At 49.6% G+C, this 18641-nt stretch overlaps 1 protein-coding gene across 7 annotated transcripts; it reads left to right on the top strand.

Moving 5' to 3' along the window:
* Nucleotides 1-7813: 7813 nt before the first annotated feature.
* MIIP (migration and invasion inhibitory protein) lies at nucleotides 7814-18071 on the top strand. 7 transcript variants are annotated; one of them, XM_061382698.1, is made up of 10 exons: nucleotides 8022-8192; nucleotides 10060-10243; nucleotides 10457-10571; nucleotides 10719-10792; nucleotides 11214-11295; nucleotides 14523-14631; nucleotides 14719-14771; nucleotides 15486-15615; nucleotides 16967-17101; nucleotides 17399-18071. In XM_061382698.1, the coding sequence occupies exons 2-10, from the start codon at nucleotides 10130-10132 to the stop codon at nucleotides 17619-17621; spliced, it is 1035 nt and encodes a 344-aa protein (XP_061238682.1). In that variant the 5' UTR covers nucleotides 8022-8192; nucleotides 10060-10129; the 3' UTR covers nucleotides 17622-18071. The 7 variants fall into 7 exon arrangements, with proteins under 7 accessions (XP_061238683.1, XP_061238677.1, XP_061238682.1 ...); XM_061382697.1 differs by having other exon boundaries at nucleotides 10692-10792; XM_061382696.1 differs by adding an exon at nucleotides 15767-15863 and having other exon boundaries at nucleotides 10457-10792.
* Nucleotides 18072-18641: the final 570 nt, after the last annotated feature.

The raw sequence follows: 18641 nt of genomic DNA, 5'->3' as shown, positions 1-18641 counted from the left end.
GGGAGACTGACTGTGCATTTCTGGGTTGTGTATGAAATCACCTGGGCACCAAGCTGGGCCCACAGGAGTGGTGAAGGTGAGAGGGGCAGGGCTCAGGCAGGGAGTATGGTCTGGCAAGTTGTGTTTGCTTCAGATCACTCAGCCCAGGCAGAGTCAGAATAAAAGACAAGCAAGGCCAAAGAGGTCTGAATGGGTCACCCCTCCAACCACTCAGATCTGCTCTTGCCATCCTACCCTTCCCTGAGAGGGGTGGTTTAAGTCCCACCGGAGAGTCACTTCAAGATGATACAGCCAGTCCCTCATCTGCCCCAATTCCATCATCCTTTACCTTGGCCAAAGCTGCAGCTGGTCTGGTTATTTCCTGGTGGGGTCATCCAGACCTTCATCCCGAAGGGGTCTGAACCTTTGACTGTCTTGCCCTGAGAGGGCTGTGGATGCCACAATTGCAACTTCCTGTCATCAGTAAGTGTGGAGACACCAAAAGACACCCAAGGAGATTCTGAACAAACCCTCTGCCTCATTTGGTACATGCGGTCCTGACTCCTCATCCCGTGCCACCCTGCGTGGCTTCACTCATTTCTTTGTGACCCCATGGACTGTAGCCCGCTAGGCTCCTCTGTGCATAGGATTCTCCAGGCAAGAACACTGGAGTGGGTTGCCATGCCCTCCTCCAGGGAATCCTGACCCAGGGATCGAACCTGTGTCTTTTATGTCTCCTGAATAGGCAGGCGGGTTCTTTACCACTAGCGCCACCTGGGAGACCTCTGACTCCTCATGGTGATTGAAATCTATCACCCCTGGCAGTATAGAAACTCTCTTTGCCTGCTGGTCCACCAGCAGGGAGGCCTGAAGACCAGGTGATGGTCATGTCTTCAAGTTCATTGGAACCCCAGGTACTCAACTGTATCCCCTGGTGGAAGTTTCCCAGCCCTGGGCACTGGGACCTTCAACCTGTCAGAGTTAATGTTTGCAGGGATAGGAAACACAAATTTTACCAGGGAGTCACTATGAGTAGTAGTAAGTTTGCTTCCCGTCCCCATGTGATCTAGCTTCAGGGGACACAGCGACATATGTCAACATCCTGAAGAACAGAGCTGCAGGGTATGGTCCTTGAATGATACCTCATGCCACTTGGGTGTAGGGGTACCTGGTAAGACCAGTGGATCTTTTTGTCAGATTCCCATTGTCCTACCAGTTTTGCCAAGAAATGGGTCCCTTGGTGAGACAATGTGGTGTGGGGGACCATGTCACTGTATCAGGCAGCCTGAAGCCCTCAGATGTTGGTGCTGGTGATGGTCCCAAAGGCAGGTCAAGCAAGCCCATATCTGGAACAGCATCGATTTCAGTTAAGTACAGATCACTTTCTTCAGAGTCAAAGGTTTCTGATGTACTTGATCTGCCACCTGAGCAGTGGCTGGCTGGTCTCTTGGAGATGCAGTATTGAAGGCTCAGCTTTGGTTCTGCAGACCAGGTGTCCAGCAGCAGCAGGACCCAGCCTTTAGGAAAAGGAGCCCAGGTGACTTCACACCTTCATGTTGCCTGCTCTGTCCCTGGGCTTTTGCATCCTCACTGGGGAGGCTGAGCAGAGAGGCTGGCTGACATTTATGAGCCACCTAGTCCCTTCCAGCTGATTGTGGACCATCTCGCCAGCAGTGGACATTCTCTGATGGACCTGAAATGTGACACACAAAGATTTAATCCTTTGTGCCCCCACATACTGGCCATCATTGACACATCTTCCATTAAAATTTTTTTTTAATTTACTTATTCAGCTGTGCCAGATCTCAGTTGCAGTGTGCGAGACGGTCGATCTTCTTTGCAGCATAACATGTATGCATGCTCAGTTGTGTCTGACTCTTAGCGACCCCACTGACTGTAGCCTGCCAGGCTCCTCTGTCCATGGGATTCCCCAGGCAAGATTACTTGAGTGGGTTGCCATGCCCTTCTCCAGGGGATCATCCTGACCCAGGCATTGAATCAGTGTCTCCTGTGTCTCCTGCATTGGCAGGTGGGTTCTTTATCGCTGAGCCCCTGGAGAAGTACTTCCATTGTACGGATACCACATTTAGTTTGTCCATTTGTGAGCTGATGGACATTTGGATTATTTCCCCTTTTTTTGTGACTATGATGAATAATGCTGCTAGGAACATACTTACACAAGGCTTTGCATGGACATATGTTTTAATTTCTCTTGGATAGATACTTAGCACAGGAATTGCTGGGTCTTACAGTCAATTTATATTTAACTTTTTAAGATACTGCCAAACTGTTTTCTAAAGTGGTTGTACCATTTTACAGTCCCACTAGCAGAGCCTGTGGGGTCTATTCCCCATCTTTGCTAACACTGGCATAAAGAGTCTTTGATTTTACATGCCATCATTTTAAACACAGAAAGAGTTATGCAGTGATGTCACATTGTGGTTTATTTTATTGGGTTGGTCAAAAAGTTTGTTTGAGTTTTTCCATAAGATATAACAGAAAAACTTGAATAAACTTTTGGGCCAACCCAATACATCTATCTGGTGAATGGAGCCTAGAACAATAGAAGACTCTAGAAAGCCAGACTGGGATGAAAGCTGGTGCTACAGGTATTCATGGTGGGTAAGGATGCTGTGTGGAGTCTTTGACTAGCCTCAATAGCAGAGTTCTGTGACGTGGAGCATATTTTATGTGCTTAGTTGCCATCTGTATGCATTTCTTCTTTAGTGAAATGTCTATTCAGTTCTTTTACTCGTTTTAAAAATTGGGTTGTTTTTTGGCCCTGAAATGGAAGCAAACTAAGAATCCATCAACAGATGAATGGACAAAGAAGTCCATTTGATATATATATGGAAAAATGAGTCACTCAGTTGTGTCTGAGTCTTTGCAACCACCAGGCTCCTATATATATAGCAATACTACTCAGCCATAAAAAGAATGAGATATTGCCATTTGCAGCAATATGGATGGACCTAAAGAATATCACACTAAGTGAAGTGATATCATTTATATGTGTGATCTCAAAAACAATACAAATGGACTTCCCTGGTGATCCAGTGGCTAAGACTCCATGCTACCAATACATGGGGCCTGGGTTTGATCCCTGGTCAGGGAACTAGATCCCACATGCCACACTAAGACCCAGTGCAGCCAAATAAATAAATTAATAAATATTTAAAAATGAAAACTAATACAAATGAATTTATTTATAAGACAGAAACAGATTCATAGACAGAAAACAAACTTACAGTTACCAAAGGGAAATGTTGGGATGGGGGAGGGATAAATTAGGAGTATGGGATTAATAGATACACATGACTATATATCAAGTAGATAAACAACAAGGATTTACTGTATAGCACAGGGAACTGTATTCAATATCTTATATTAATGTATAATGGAAAAGAATCTGAAAAATCATACATGTATAACTGAATCACTGTACAAAAGTAACACCGTATGGTAAATAAAATATACTTCAAATTACTGGGTTGTTTTCCTATGAGTTGTAAGAGTTTTAAAAAATATTTATTTGGCGGTATCAGGTCTTAGTCGCCACATGCTGGATCTTTTGTCGTGGCACACAGACAGTCTTGCTGTGGTGTACAGGTTCAGCAACTGTGCTGTGCGGGCTTAACTGCACCATGGCATGTCGGGTCTTATTTGCCCAACTAGGGGTCTAACTCTCTTCCCCAGCAACTCTCCTGCATTTGGATTCTTAACCACTGGACCACCAGGGAAATCCTGAGAATTCTTTATATAATCTGGATACAAGTCTTTATTATGTGATCTGCAAATATTTTCTCCAGTCTTATGGCTTGCATTTCCATCTTCTTAACAATGTCTTTCAAAGTACAGAAGTTATTAATTTTGACAAAGTCCAATTTATCCATTCTTTCTTTTAGGGGTTATACTTTTGGTGTCATATCTAAGAAATTTCTGCTTAATCCAGTATCACAAAGATTTTCTCTGAGGGTTTCTTCTAGAAGTTTTACAGGTTTTACAAATAGATCTATGATTCATTTGAGTTGTTAATTTTTACATATGGTACAAATATGGTACAAAGAGGGTTTTCAGAAATTTGTTTTGTTTTGTGGTGTGTGTGTCTTGGGCGTCTGAGTATCCAGTTGTTCTTGTACCATTTGCTGTAACACCTGTCATTTCTCCACTGAATTGCCTTTGCATCATTATCAAAAATTAATTCATCATTTATGTGTGGGACAATTTCTTGACTTTCTATTCTGTTCCATTGATCTATTTGTCTACTTTGATGGCCGATACTGCTCTTTCTTGTTTTCTGTAACTTTTATCGTAAGTCTTGATGCAGATAGTGTAAGTCATCTGACTTTCTTCTCTGGATATGTTGGTCTTTCGCATTTCTGCATGAACTTTAGAAATGATCAATTTCAACAAAGAAATTTATCGGGATTTTGATTGGGATTGCATGAATCTTTCAAGCCATGAACACAGTTTCTCTAATTGTTTAGTCTTTAGTTTTTCTCAACACTGTTTTATAACTTTTAAAGTATACGTGCACTTTTTGGGTCATATTTATTCTTAAATATTTTATTTTTATAGATGCTATTTTAAATGATATTTAAAAATTTTTTAATTTCTGATTTCTTATAGAAATAGAACTGATTTGTGTATATTCATCTTATATTTTTGACACTTTGCAAAGCTAAGAATTCTAGTAGGTTTTTTTGTAGACACCATGAGATTTTCTATTATCATGCTGTCTGTGAATAAAGAGTTTTTCTTTTTCCTTCCCATTCTAGATGTCTTTTATTTATTTTTCTTATTGGACTGGCTAGAACTCTAGTGTAATATTGAATTGAAGTGGTAATAACTCTAAACTCCAATGTTTTGGTAATGTTTGGCCTGATTGTATGTCAGGCACATGATTTGCATTTAGTAACATATATAACACACTTTCTGTATCCATTCATCCACTACTGGACACTTAGATTGTTTCCATATCTTGGCTACTGTAAAGAATGCTTCATTGAATATGGAGGTGCATAAATCAGTGTTCTTGTTTTCCTCAGATAAAAACCCAGAAGCGGAATTGCTGGAAAATTGGTAATTTTATTTTTTTTAATAAAAAAATTTTTTTTGGCCACATGCCATGTGGGATCCTAGTTCCCTGACCAGGGATCGAACCTGTGGCCCCTCCATTTGAAGGGTGGAGTTCTAACCACTGGAATGCCAGGGAAGTTTCTATTTTTAATTTTTTTGAGGAGCCTCCATACTATTTTCCACAGTGGTTGCATTGATTTTCCACCAACAGTGCATAAGGGTTCCCTTGTCTCCACATCCTTGCAAACACTTATTATTTCTTGTCTTGTTGATAATAGCCAATCTAACACATGTGAGGCAATAACTCACTGTGCTTTTGATTTGCATTTTCCTGATGATTATTGATATTGAGCATCCTCACATGTACCTGTTGGCCATCTGTATGTCTTTGGGAAAATGTCTATTCAGATCCTCTGCCCTTTTTAAAATTATTTGGAAGATTTTTTTTTAAAAAGTCAGACATGAATGTTAGATTTTGTCAAATGCTGGAACACTGCTTTAAGTTACAATATCATAGCACTCCACTTCCAACTACTAAGAAAAAGGGACAGCACTTGGTGGATTTTTCTGAATCTAATGAGATGGCTCTTCTTTCTTTCCTTTCCTTTCCTATGTTAATTGGGGAATTACACCGATTGCTTTTTTTTTTTTTAACTTTTTATATTGTATTAGGATATAGCCGATTAACAATGTTTTGATAGTTTTAAGTGAATAGCAAAGGGACTCAGCCATACATATACGTGTATCCATTCTCCCCCAAACTCTCCTCTCATCCAGGCTGCCACATAACATTGAGCAGAGTTCCTGTGCTATATGAACTGAGGCGAAGGTGGTAGTCACTCAGTAGTGTCTGACTCTTTGTGATCCCATGGACCATAGCCCACCAGGGTCCTCTGCTATATGGTAGGTCCTTATTGGTTATCCATTTTGAATATAGCACACTGATTGTTTTTAAAAGTTCTGGGCAAGTCACTTCATCTTTCATGGCCTTGTTTTTTTTTCTTTTTGCCTGTAAAATGGGACAATAATACTCATCTTAAAGCACATTTATGAGGTTGGTTGGCACGCATTGGTATATGGAAAATACCTGTCATAAAGTAGACACGCCATATAAACTTGCCCATATTTTACAGACTAGATCATAGCTATCTGTGTTCATATCTTACCCACAGGCTATCTCTCCCTCCTCCAAGCAGAGACATCTCATAATTCTTTCCTACTTCCAGATGAGCTATTTCAAATCCTAAAAGATGATGCTGTGAAAGTGCCACACTCAATATGTCAGCAAATTTGGATAACTCAGCAGTGACCACAGGACTGGAGAAGGTCAGTTTTCATTCCAATCCCAAAGAAAGGCAATGCCAAAGAATGTTCAAACTACTGCACAATTGCACTCATTTCACATGCTAGCAAAGTAATGCTCAAAATTCTCCAAGCGAGGCTTCAACAGTATGTGACCTGAGAACTTCCAGCTATTCAAGCTGGATTTAGAAAAGGCAGAGAAACCAGAGATCAAATTGCCAAATCTGTTGTATCATAGAAAAAGCAACAGAATTCCAGAAGAATATCTACTTCTGCTTCATTGATTGCTGTAACGCCTTTGACTGTGTGGATCACAACAAACTGTGGAAAATTCTTCAAGAGATGGGAATACCAGACCACATTACCTGCCTCCTGAGAAATCTGTATGCAGGTCAAGAAGCAACAGTTAGAACTGGACATGGAACAACAGACTGGTTCCAAATTGGGAAAGGAGTACCAAAAGGGTGTATATTGTCACCCTGCTTATTTAACTTATATGCAGAGTACATCATGCAAAATGCTGAACTAAATGAAACACAAGCTGGAATCAAGATTGCAAGGAGAAATATCAAAAACCTCAGATATGCAGATGATACCACCCTTATGGTAGAAAGCAAACAGGAACTAAAGAACCTCTTGATGAAAGTGAAAGAGGAGAGTGAAAAAGCTGGCTTAAAACTCAACATTCAGAAAGCTAAGACCATGGCATCCAGTCCCATCACTTCATGGCACATAGATGGGGAAACAATGGAAGCAGTGAGAGACTTTATTTTCTTGGGTTGCAAAATCACTTCAGATGGTGACTGCAGCCATGAAATTAAAAGATGCTTGCTCTTTGGAAGAAAAGCTATGACCAACCTAGACAGCATATTAAAAAGTAGAGACATTACTATACCAACAAAGGTCCGTCTAGTCAAAGCTATGGGTTTTCCAGTAGTCACGTATGGATGTGAGAGTTGGACTGTGAAGAAGGCTGAGCACCGAAGAATTGATGCTTTTGAACTGTGGTGTTGGAGAATGCTCTTGAGAGTCCCTTGGACTGCAAGGAGATCCAACCAGTCCATCCTAAAGGAGATCAGTCCTGGGTGTTCGTTGGAAGGACTGATGCTGAGGCTGAAACTCCGATGCTTTGGCCACCTCATGTGAAGAGCTGACTCATTGGAAAAGACTCTGATGCTGGGAGGGATTGGGGGCAGGAGGAAGAGGGGACGACAGAGGATGAGATGGCTGGATGGCATCACCGACTCGATAGACGTGAGTTTGAGTGAACTCCGGGAGATGGTGATGGACAGGGAGGCCTGGCGTGCTGCAATTTATGGGGTCACAAAGAGTCGGACACGACTGAGCGACTGAGCTGAACTGAACTGAACTGTCCGGACCAATCGGAGCCCGTCTTCTGGGGACCCGCCCCATTCCGACAATCGTACCAGGTCTCGGAATTGACCAATCAGCATTGAGCCCCGCCCCAATGTTGAAACTGCAGCTTCTGAGGCGAAGTAACGGCTCCCAGGAGCGTCTCGGCTCCGCTCCACGTCTGGCCAATCAGGGCGCCCGAATCAGGCTCCGCCCCCAGTTGGTGACGCGATGGGTGGGCCTGGCGGAACTCTCGGCAGCGCTGGCTGTCGCAGGCAGCTTGATTCCCCGACTTCCCAGCGGTGAGTGCGGAAGTGGCAGGCCCCGGGGTTGGAGAGCAGTGGTTCGACGGATTGCTCCACGTGCACTTCCACGAAACGTCCTGGTCCCGTGATGGGAAAGAAGAGGGAGGCCGAATCTCCCATTCCTGGGAGGGGACCTTCCGCCCCTGCGTTCCGCTGCACTGCCGCTGCCCCAATGTGTGTCTCTTCAGAACGTTGCCTTCCTGTCGCCTTGGCGCAGCTATAGCTTTCCAGAGAGCCTCCAGAGCCGGAGGTTTTCTCTCTTTAACGCCGTGCGAAAATGGAGGCCCAAAGTCGTTCAGTTAGATGAGGGCGGGGACCGGAATCAGGCTGTCTTCCCCACTTGTCTGCACCACCCACCACTGTACTCGCATCTCCATTGTCCTCCCTTCCCTGGGTGGGTGTATGTGGGGGGCGGGTCTCTCTGCTTTAGCACTTGCAACCGGGCCTTGAGGAGGGGGCCCCAATGTGGGTGGTCCACAGGTGAGGAGTGTGGGTGGAAGGGCTGGGGTCAGGGCAGGATTTCTGACAGCAGGGTGTCTGACTGGACCCAGTGTTAGAAAGGGATCGTGTGTACTGGGGGAGACTGAATTTGTAGTTGGAGGAATCGGCTTGGAGCTCAAGAGAGAAGATGAAGCTTCTTCCCCTAATCGGCTGAAGTCTCTTCCAGAGGCATCAGTGTGTCCTTGAGCCCAGATCCCTGGGAGGCCAAAGGCTGGAGAATGAGGAGGTGGCTTCCTAGGCCCCCCTCCACACTTTGGGGAAAGGTTATCATAACCATGGACTCTGGAGCCAGATTTGGGTTCAAATCCTGGCTATGCCACTACAAACAGTGTGACTTGGGGCTAGTATTTTAATTTCTCTGAACTTCTTCATTTGTTAAAAAAGAAGAAGGGAGGGCAGGAGAGAAGGACGAGTCCCTTCAGAAATCTGATTTGTGTGAATTTGAAAGTTATAATGTTTTACATTTGTAGACTTGCCCTAATTGTCCACTACAAATTAAGGTGGTGGTGTTCAGTCGTTCATTCGTGTCCGACTCTTTGTGACCCCATGGATAGCAGCATGGCAGGTTTTCCTGTCCTTCACCATCTCCCAGAGTTTGCTCAAACTCATGTCCATTGAGTTGGTAATGCCATCCATCCATCTCATCCTTCTCCTGCCTTCAATCTTTCCAAGCATGAGGGTCTTTTCCAGTGAGTTGGCTCTTCGCATCAGGTGGCCAAAATATTGGAGCTTCAGCATCAGTCCTTCCAATGAATATTCAGGGTTGCTGCTGCTGCTGCTGCTAAGTCACTTCAGTCGTGTCCGACTCTGTGCGACCCCATAGATGGCAGTCCACCAGGCTCCCCCATCCCTGGGATTCTCCAGGCAAGAACACTGGAATGGGTTGCCATTTCCTTCTCCAATGCATGAAAGTGAAAGTGAAGTAGCTCAGTCGTGTCCGACTCTTAGTGACCCCATGGACTGCAGCCTACCAGGCTCCTCTGTCCATGGGATTTTCCAGGCAAGAGTACTGGAGTGGGGTGCCATCACCTTCTCCGATATTCAGGGTTGATGTCTACAAATTAAACTAGTCATAATTTCATAGTTAAGGTTGTTAGAGGAGAGAGATTAATCTCTTCTGACATGTCAGGAAACATGCTCTGGCTAGTTTAACAATAATAAGCATTTATTGAGCGCTCATTGTGTGTGCCAGGTATTGGGCTAAGATTTTCTTTTAATTAAAAAATATTTTGGCAGGTCTGAGTGTGGCATCTTAGTTTTCTGACCAGGGATCGAATCTGTCCATGCCCCTTGCATTGGAATTGTGGAGTCTTAACCACTGGACCATCAGATATAATATGCATTACCTCCTTTAGTCCTTACAACATATTTATGAGGTTCATGCTGTTATCATCTGTTTGGCAGATGAGGAAACTGAGGCACAGAGAGGTTAATTAACTTGCCTGAGGTTTCCCAGTTAGGGAATATCAGAGTGGGGATTTGACTCTGGCTCCGAAGGGCAGCCTCCTCAGTGCTGTCATGCTCTCTGTCTTGGCTTCAGGTAGGAGAACCCAGCCCTGAGGGCAGTCTGTGGTCCAGGAGTCGGTGACATCTGTCGTGGAAAGCCCAGGATGGTGGAGACCAGGGACCTAGTGCAGCTGCGGCAGCTCAACCTGGAGCTCCTGCGGCAACTGTGGGTCAGGCAGGATGCCGTGCGGCAGTCCGTGGCCAAGGCAGCCTCAGAAGTAAGCACCTTGACCAAGTCCCAGGGGTGAGAGAGGGGCTGCCTAACCCTTAAGCCAGAATCCAGGCCTTCCAGGTCCTCTTATGCAGTGCACCCATTTTACTGATGATGAGAAAACTTGAGTGAGTTCCAGCATGGGAAGGTACGGCCTGGGACACTGCAGAGGCTGAGCCTCTGTGTTCAGCCTCTTGGTGACCAAGCCTCTCTGTTCCAGTCGAGCCTGGACTCGAGCAGCAGCTACGACTCAGAGATGCCATCATCCCAAGAGATGTCCTCAGTTGCCTCGAGAGCCTCCTGCCCACAAGATGCCCACCCTGGTGACCCCTGTGGTAGGTACTGGCCTGGCGACGCCAGCTCTGGGATGAACTCTCTCCTACCTGCCACATGCCTATACCGGGAGTCCCTGGGCCCACCGAGGCCCCACTCAGCTCCCTTACTGGCCATCTCAGACTCAAGTGACCCAGAGCTTTCAGCAGAGCTGGACAGTCCAGGAACCCAGGAGGCCCAGGCCCTGAGGTCCATCTTGGCTCGACAGGGCAAGTTGTCCAAGGTAATGTGGGAGAGTGGGGCAGCCATTGATGGGGCTTCCTTGAACCTCAGTTTCCCCTTTGACAGATGCACTCACAGGCAGCCTCCCTTCCAGGGTGAGAGGCTCCTGGGAGGTGCTGTGAGTCATGTCCTGCTCAGCCTGAGTGCTTGATAAGTTGTGGCCATTACTTTTTCAGAGAGCACTTTGGGAATTGTGCAGATGGAAAGACCGAGGTTCAGAGGACAGACTTGTTCATAGTCCCACATGGTGGGGGGAGTGGGGGGTCAAACTCTTATCCTCCAGCCCCCAAGCCCTCAGCTGAACCCTGGGGCCTACGTCAGAGTGTAAGTTAAGACATAGCCCCTTTCCTCCCCTCAAGGTGGGGCCTCCTTTGGGCTGGGCCTGCTGGCACAACCTTGCCCCTCTTTGCCTCCCTCCTCAGCCAAGAGTGACCAACAAGGAGTCTCCAGTGCCTGAGAAGAGCTGGCGCCTGAGACCCTACCTGGGCTACGACTGGATTGCAGGTGTGGCCCTCCCCAGGGCCTGGAGATTGGGGGTGGGGGCCCTAGCTTGCTCATGCACCTGCCTGAGCCCCCACCAGGTGGGAGCATCTTCAGTACCACGTCTCGTGCCTCAGCCCTTGGCACAGTGAAAAGCAGAGACGGTGTTCACCGAGTGTTTGTTGCATGAATGAGAGCTGCCTTATTTTTTTGGCATTTATTGTGTGCCAGGCCCTGGGAAACTGTATTGGTATCATCTCTTTACGTTTCCCCCCACTCCCCCAGCAGCCTCAGTTGCTTCCTGGCTGAACACCCTCTGGCCTCTTTCCAACCCCATTATCATCCATTTTTGACTCAACAGCCAGAATGAATTTTGAAACCTGGGAATCAGATCATGTCATTCAGAATACTTAGCACTTAGTGTGTGCGCTAAGTCACTTCAGTTGTGCCTCGCTCTTCGCGACCCCATGTAGCCCGCCAGGCTCCTCTGTGCATGGGATTCGCCAGGCAAGAATACTGGAATGGGTTGCCATGCCGTCCTCCAGGGGATCTTCCCAACCCAGTGATCAAATCCAGGTGTCTTACATCTCCTGCATTGGGCAGACGGATTCTTTACCACTAGCACCACTTAGGAAGCTAGCACTTAGAGTAAATCCAAAATTGTTATCTAGACTTCTGAGGTATGATCTGGCCCCTACTGGCCCGGTGACATAACCTCTAACCACCTACCGTCTGACTCTTTGTCCCAGCCTCATGGGCCTCCTTGCTGGTCCTTGAACCAGCTGTGTGCTCATGGCCACCTGCCTTTGCACTTGCCGTTGGCTTTGCTTTGGTGGTGTTGTGCAGCACATGGGATCTTAGTTCCCCGACCAGAGATTGAACCCATGCCCCCTGCATTGGAAGCATGGAGCCTTAATCACCAGACTGCTATGCAAGTCCCTCTTCCCTTTGCTTTGAATGCACTTCCCCAGATTCACACCTGCTGGTTCCTTTTCATCACTGAGCACTCAGCTCAAATGGTAGGCGCCTTGCACGAGCACAAGGTCGGAGGACCGCCGCCCCTGCATCCTTGCCTGTAAGCATCAGCTACTTTTGTGTTCTTCCTTCATTCATTCTCAGAAATCATCTTGTTTGCTTGTTTCTGGTCTGGCTCATGAGCTCTGTTGGAGCAGGGGCCTGGCTGTCTTTTTGTTGCTGTGTTCCTTGAGCCTAGAACAGGGCCAGCACACCAACACTGGTTGAAGGAGTGAGTGGACAGCCTTCAGAGCTCGGGCTGTTGGATCCTCACTTTCATGAAGGAGGAAACTGATGCTCAGAGAGGTTGAGTTCCTGCCACAAGGCAGGGGCTCTGTGGGGCTGCTGGGCCCCTGCAGAGGGGACATAGTCCCTGTCTGCCAGCTCACTGCCTTGCTTCCTGTCTCTGAGAAAGCAGAGGCGCCTGCCCTGTTCCTGCCCTGTGTCCGTGTGCACCTCTCTCCTTTCTGAGCTCCTGTCTCCAGCCTGTCTGTGCATTTGTGTGCTTGGCCCCGTTCCTTCTTGATTCCCAAAGCTCTTGCTTCCTGTAATTCTCTCCTGTCCTCCCTCCACCATCATTCTGCTCTGTCAGCATATGAACACTGGGAAGTATTAATGAGAACTGATTTCACGGAGTGCTTGTCCTGTGCTGGGCCCTGTCCCAAGAGCTTTCCTACCATTAACTTCTTGACTCTTCACAATCATCTGATCAGGTGGATACTATTACTGTCCCCATTGACAGATGAGAAGGCTGAGGGCCAAGAGACTGAAAAGCGTAGCAAAGTCTCACATCTGGTTGGGGTAAATCTGGGAGTATTAATGAGAACTGATTAAGTCTGTGACTTTCCCTCCTGTTTCTAGTTAATACCCATGTTCTCTGCTTTTCTTTATCATGAAACTCTAAAGGCCATCTTGATTCACCATCTCCAGTTTCTCTCCCTGACTTTTTCTTAAAATCAGGCTTTAGTCCCTGACACCACCCCAGGTTAGCTGTGACCACTGTGTTACCAGCTCCCAGCTGAGTTCTCAGTCCACACACTTTTTGGCCCCTGAGTAGCATGGACACAGCGGCCACTCCCTCTTCCCTTCCCGAAGCTCTTTCTTCCCCTTGGCTTCCAAACCTGGGCACCCCCCTGGCTCTTCCCCACTTCCCTGGTAGCTCCATCCAGTTTCCTCTGCCGGATCTACTTCCTTGTTCCAACCTCCAAACCCCCTAGACCCCGTCAGTGTTAAGATTCTCCTTGCCCTCTTCTCACCCACTTAACCCATGCTGCTCCTCCGAATTCCAGACTTGTGTATCTGACTTTCTTCTCTGCCTGGCTCACTAGGTGTCCTAGACTAATCTCGGGTCCAAAATCAAGGTCCTGACTTCCACGGCTCTTGGTCCACCCTCCTGCAGTCTTTCCTATCTCTATTGGCGGCAGCTCTGTTCATGGTGCTAATGGACATAATCTGGAGATCAGCCTTGATTTTTCCTCTCCTTTTCATATATACATCCTGGTAGCCCTGCCTTCAACATATTTCTAGAATTCACCATCTTGTCTCCCCCAGGATGCCTGCAGTAGTCCCCTAACTGGTATGCCTGCTTCTTCTCACCTTGCTGCAGCCAGAAGAGGAGTACTCTAAAAGCACATGGCTGATGTGATCATATCACTCCTTGTCCCCAAACCCATCAGCGGTTTCCCAGTCACATCTCCTCTACTCTCACCGCTCTGCCCATTCCACCTCCTGAGTGTAACTCCAGTGTACCAGCACACACCTGCCCCACGGCCTTTGCATTTGCTCTTCTGTCTGCCTGGGATGTCCCCATGGCTCCCTCCCTCCCTCATCAGGTCTCTACTCAGGTGTCACATCCTCAGCGAAGCTCCCTCTGGCCCCTCTGCCCTCCAAGCTCAGTTTCCTGACTCTCTTTCTCTCTTACTTCCTGATAGGTGTCGCCTTTCCACTTTGTATCTCAGGTTTCTTTAGCGACTGGCTTGTGGCCACATTAGAATGTAAGCCTCAAAAGGGTGGGGGCTTTGTCTAGGTTGCTGTTCTTTCCCTAGCACGTGAAACAGTGTCTGGCTTGTAGCAGGCGCTCTATAAATACTTTTTGCATAGATGATTGGGTATGCATGTGTCACGTGAGTTGAGGGACCCCTCCAGGTCTGTACGCGACTCAGTGGCCTGGATCGCCAGTGCCGAGCACCCCCTGAGTCTTGGCCACACAGCAGCTCCTTTGTGCGTTGTCCCCCCAGGGTCCCTGGACAATACCTTTCCCGTCACCAGCAAGCCTGAGGCCTTCTTCTCGAAGCTGCAGAAGTTCCGGGAAGCCAACAAGGAGGAGTGTATTTGCAGTGGCCCTGAGTGAGCACGGGCAGGCACAGGGTGGGCAGGGAGGCTCAGGCCTGCTCGCCCTCATGCTCTGGCCTGCTCACCCTCTCGCCCTCACAGACCCCAGTTCCTAGGCCTGCAGGAGAGTGATGCTGTGGAGGGGGACCACGAATGTGAGTGTAAACACTTGGTTACCCCAGAGCCCAGCCAAGGCCTGGGGGCCTGGGGGCCTGGGGAGGCAGCTGAATGTTGAGGACTCAGGGAGGGAGCCTGGTGTCCCGACAGGGGATGGTGAGCCCTGGGTAGGGGGTGGGGGTGAGCTGAGGCCTGGCCTCATGGGGAGTAGGGCCAGCCCTGTGCACTCACTGCCAGCCTCTCCCCTGCCTTGCTTCCCACATGCCCCCCACCCCCTTCCTCTCCTCTCTGCCTGTGGGTCATCTGAGGTGGGGAGTCCGGCTCAGTCACGTGAGCATCTGAGTCTATGTTGTGGGTTTGTACGTACAGCGTAGTGTTTGTATCCATGTATGTGTATGTGTGTGTGAGGCGTATTCATGCGGACATATGTGTGTGTGCGTAATTACAAGTATAAACACACCGTACATGTCCACAAATGTGACTCCATGAAGCAGCGCTCTGCGTGTGCACAGATAACATTTGAATGTATGAAGATGCCAGCACGTGTGCACATGTGTGTCATGCTTGAGTAGAAAGCAGTGCTCAGTGTCGTGTGTGAGCACGTGTATGTGTGCACGCTGCATGTACATGTGGGCGGGCCTGTGAATGTGGCCACTGGGGCTGTGCAGGGGTTGGTGGGCCTGTTGGTTGGGGTCCGGGGGGTCTAGGTTCCCCAGCTGAGGAGGGACTTCTGCTCCTCTCTGGTCTCACAGGTGTGTACTGTTACCGTGTCAACCGGCGCTTGTTTCTGGTGCCTGCAGATCCTGGCACCCCCTGCCGCCTGTGCAGGAAGCCACGGGACCAGCGGGGTGCGGGGACCCTGGCAGAGCCAGCGCAGGTCAGGTGAGTGGCCTGAGTGGGCAGGACACCCAGGGGAGTCGCAGGGGCAGCGGCAGAGGGGAGCAGCCTGGGACCCGTGGTCTTGAGGGTGCAGGTCAGGCTATTGAAGCCTGGAGAGACCTGCAGGAGTGCCCCCACTGTCACCACCCCCCAGGGTGAGCATCCCACTGTCCGTCCTGGATCCCCCACACCGGCACCGCATCCACCGGCGGAAGAGCTTCGACGCCTCCGACACGCTGGCGCTGCCCCGGGTGAGGATGGGGGTAGGGCTGCCGCCTGTCTGGCCCAGTCCTCAGATGTGTCCTGAGGCCCAGAGAGGGCCAGGGACTGTCCCAGAGCCACACAGCGACGCTGGGCTCAAGGACCCCAGTCTCTGGAGTTGAAACTGGGCCACTCACGTCACCTGTGCTGCACCTGTTCCCTGATGGAGGCCAGGCTCCCCACCCACCCGCTGTCTGCCCATGAGCTGGCATAATGCAGAAGGGTCTGATTTCTCATGCTTTTGTGTGCTGTGTGCACAGTCCTCAGGGGGTTTATCTTGTGGGGTCAAGCAACAGAGAGTGCAGTGGTGGTGGTATAGTCACTAAGTCGTGTCCGACACTTGTGACCCCATGGACCATAGCCCGCCAGGCTCCTCTGTCCATGGGATTCTCCAGGCAAGAATACTGGAGTGGGTTGCCATTTCCTTCTCCAGAGAGTGCAGGTCCTGCTGTTATTCCAGTTTACAGATGAGGAGACTGAGGCAGAGGGGAGGTGCCTTTTCCATGGTCAGCCAGGTGGAACTTGGGGTCTTATACTTCCATGATGCCTCCCCCATAGAGCCACCCTTTGTGTCTCCTGGGTAGGACAGGGGTCAGTGGGGATCCCACTTACTCCCAGTTGAGGCCAGGGATGCTGGAATGGAAGCGAGGAGAAGGAGTACTGAAGAAAGTCAGTTTGCTTATCTGTAAAATGGGTCCAGTGTACTGTCCTCAGGCTTATGGGGTGGGCGGGGGCCAGGTCAGTGAGTCAGTACTTGTTAGGGGCCTGGAGCAGAGCCTGGCACACAGGATGTGCTCCATCAGCATCCACGGCCTTCCCTCCACCCATCTGTGGTCTGGGTCCGCAGGATAGGAAAGGGAGGCCCGGGGGGACAGTGGTGGACACAGACCTCTGCCCTGGGGGAGCCTCAGTCATGAGGGACACTGTGATTATTTGTGGGGGCGGGGGGGTCCCTCCACCCTCATGGGGGACACAGCCCTGTCCTAGAGAAGGCTGCCAGTCCCGGAGGAGAGGTGCAGCCCTTCCCTGGGCTTGCCTGGTCAGTGAGGAGTGCCGCCCCCAGCCAGGCATCTTAATCCCTTGCTCTCCACAGCACTGCCTGCTGGGCTGGGACATTATCCCTCCGAAGTCTGAGAAAAGCTCAGCCCCCAAAACCCTGGACCTCTGGTCCAGTGTCTCCTCTGAGGCCCACCATCAGAAGCTGTCAGCCACCAGCTGTCCTCACCTGGTAAGTCCAAGGTGCCCTGGGAGGGGCAGACACCTTGGAGTAGTCTGGGGACTGCAAAGTCTCTGGGGGAGGGATTGGGGGTGGGGGAGAGCAGAACCTGGAAACCTCTCTCTGTGGGCTCCCGTCTCCCTGGCCCTGACCCCCAGCACCTCTCCAGTCTCCACTGCTCCCCACTGGCTACCCCACCGTGCCCTGGAAGCTGACCCCAACTCTGAGATCCAGAAGGGGATGAGGCTGCATATGGGGGGAACCCATCCCAAAGAGGCCCCCTCTGACACCTTTCTCTTCATTCCCTAGGCTGTGCCAACACGGGTCCCACCCCCGACCCCAATCTGGTCAGAACCCTCCTCCATGCCTCGGCCCCGCTCCCCCAAGCCGAAGCCCTGAGGACTGGCCACTTGGAGGTGAACGGTGCTCCTGCCGTCATTTCAGCTTCTCCCCTCTGGCAGGGGTGCCCACGAGAGGGGAGCCTTGCCCAGTCTTGGCTGGAGGTGGACTCAGGCCCCACCTTCCTTCCTAGGCTGGGGGCCCTGGCCTGTCTCCTTCCTGGGGACACAGAAGGGGACTCTGGGGTTGGGGTGAGGGGATTCTGTGACACGTTTGTGAGTAAAGCTCAGTGCTCCCTGCAGCCCTAGATTCCCACATGTGCCGGGTCTGTCCTGCCGATGCCCTTAGAACCTCGGAGGTGTCCTGGCCTCAGCCTGGCCCTCCTCATCTGAGGAAGGACACCTCTGACAGCGTGTGCCGGGTGGGGTGGATCCAGCACTGAGTGTGGCTGTTTTGGGGGTGAGGGTCCCCCAAGCAGGCTGGGGTCAAGGTCAGCATTAAAAGGCCCCCTCAGCAAGGGGCTTGGGGTCTCAGGCCGGCCCCTGTAGATGAGGCTGAAGCTGTGACAGTGGGGAGTGAATGAGCCCTTCCCCTCTTGACCCCTGACACCGGGATTCAGTGATAAAGGAATGCTCTTAAAGTTCTTGGGTCCCCTGGCTCCTTTATTTCCATCTCAAGCCCAACCCTAGAAACCATGGATGATTCAGAGCCCCAGCAGGGACACCTGGGAAACCAAAGGCCAGGAGGGTTCAAGTCAGAGGCAAGTGCTCACTTCTGCCCTCCTGAATTAGTAAGTGGCACCTGTCTTTCCCCCTATATGTTGAATAATATGAACTTTCTAATTTGTAGGATAAAAATGGAATACCTGGGGAACCTAAGGCCAGGGAAGGCATGTGTTTTTTCTGAGGTTTCTAGCTTAGAGGGGTGGAACTAGGGCTGTGGCCTGTGGCTCCCACCTGGAGCTTGTGAAGCTGAGAAAACCTTTCCCCGCCAGTCACAGCACACATATTAGGATAAGTGAGGTTATGCCGCAGCAACAAATTAACTCCCAGATTATGGTGGTCTGACATAAAGACTTATTTCTTGCTGACTTGCTCACACTACCTGTTCATCATGGGTCACAGTGGGACCTCTATTTTGACATTGTCTTTCGGGGACCCAGACCAATGGTGGCTCCACCAGTGGCTTCAGCCCACAAATGACACAGGTCACT

The sequence above is a fragment of the Bos javanicus genome, chromosome 16 (genome assembly GCF_032452875.1).
Source record: "Bos javanicus breed banteng chromosome 16, ARS-OSU_banteng_1.0, whole genome shotgun sequence".
Classification (NCBI taxonomy): Eukaryota; Metazoa; Chordata; class Mammalia; order Artiodactyla; family Bovidae; genus Bos; species Bos javanicus.
Note: the sequence above shows the minus strand (reverse complement) of the source record. Positions and strands in the feature narration are given on the sequence as shown.

Coding starts and splice junctions, on each gene's coding strand:
- MIIP (XM_061382693.1), top strand. CDS start 10,130: ATGGTGGAGACCAGGGACCTAGTGCAGCTGCGGCAGCTCAACCTGGAG. Junction 10,244..10,456: donor TGGCCAAGGCAGCCTCAGAA/GTAAGCACCTTG, acceptor TCTCTGTTCCAG/TCGAGCCTGGACTCGAGCAG. Junction 15,616..16,966: donor GCAGAGCCAGCGCAGGTCAG/GTGAGTGGCCTG, acceptor TGCTCTCCACAG/CACTGCCTGCTGGGCTGGGA.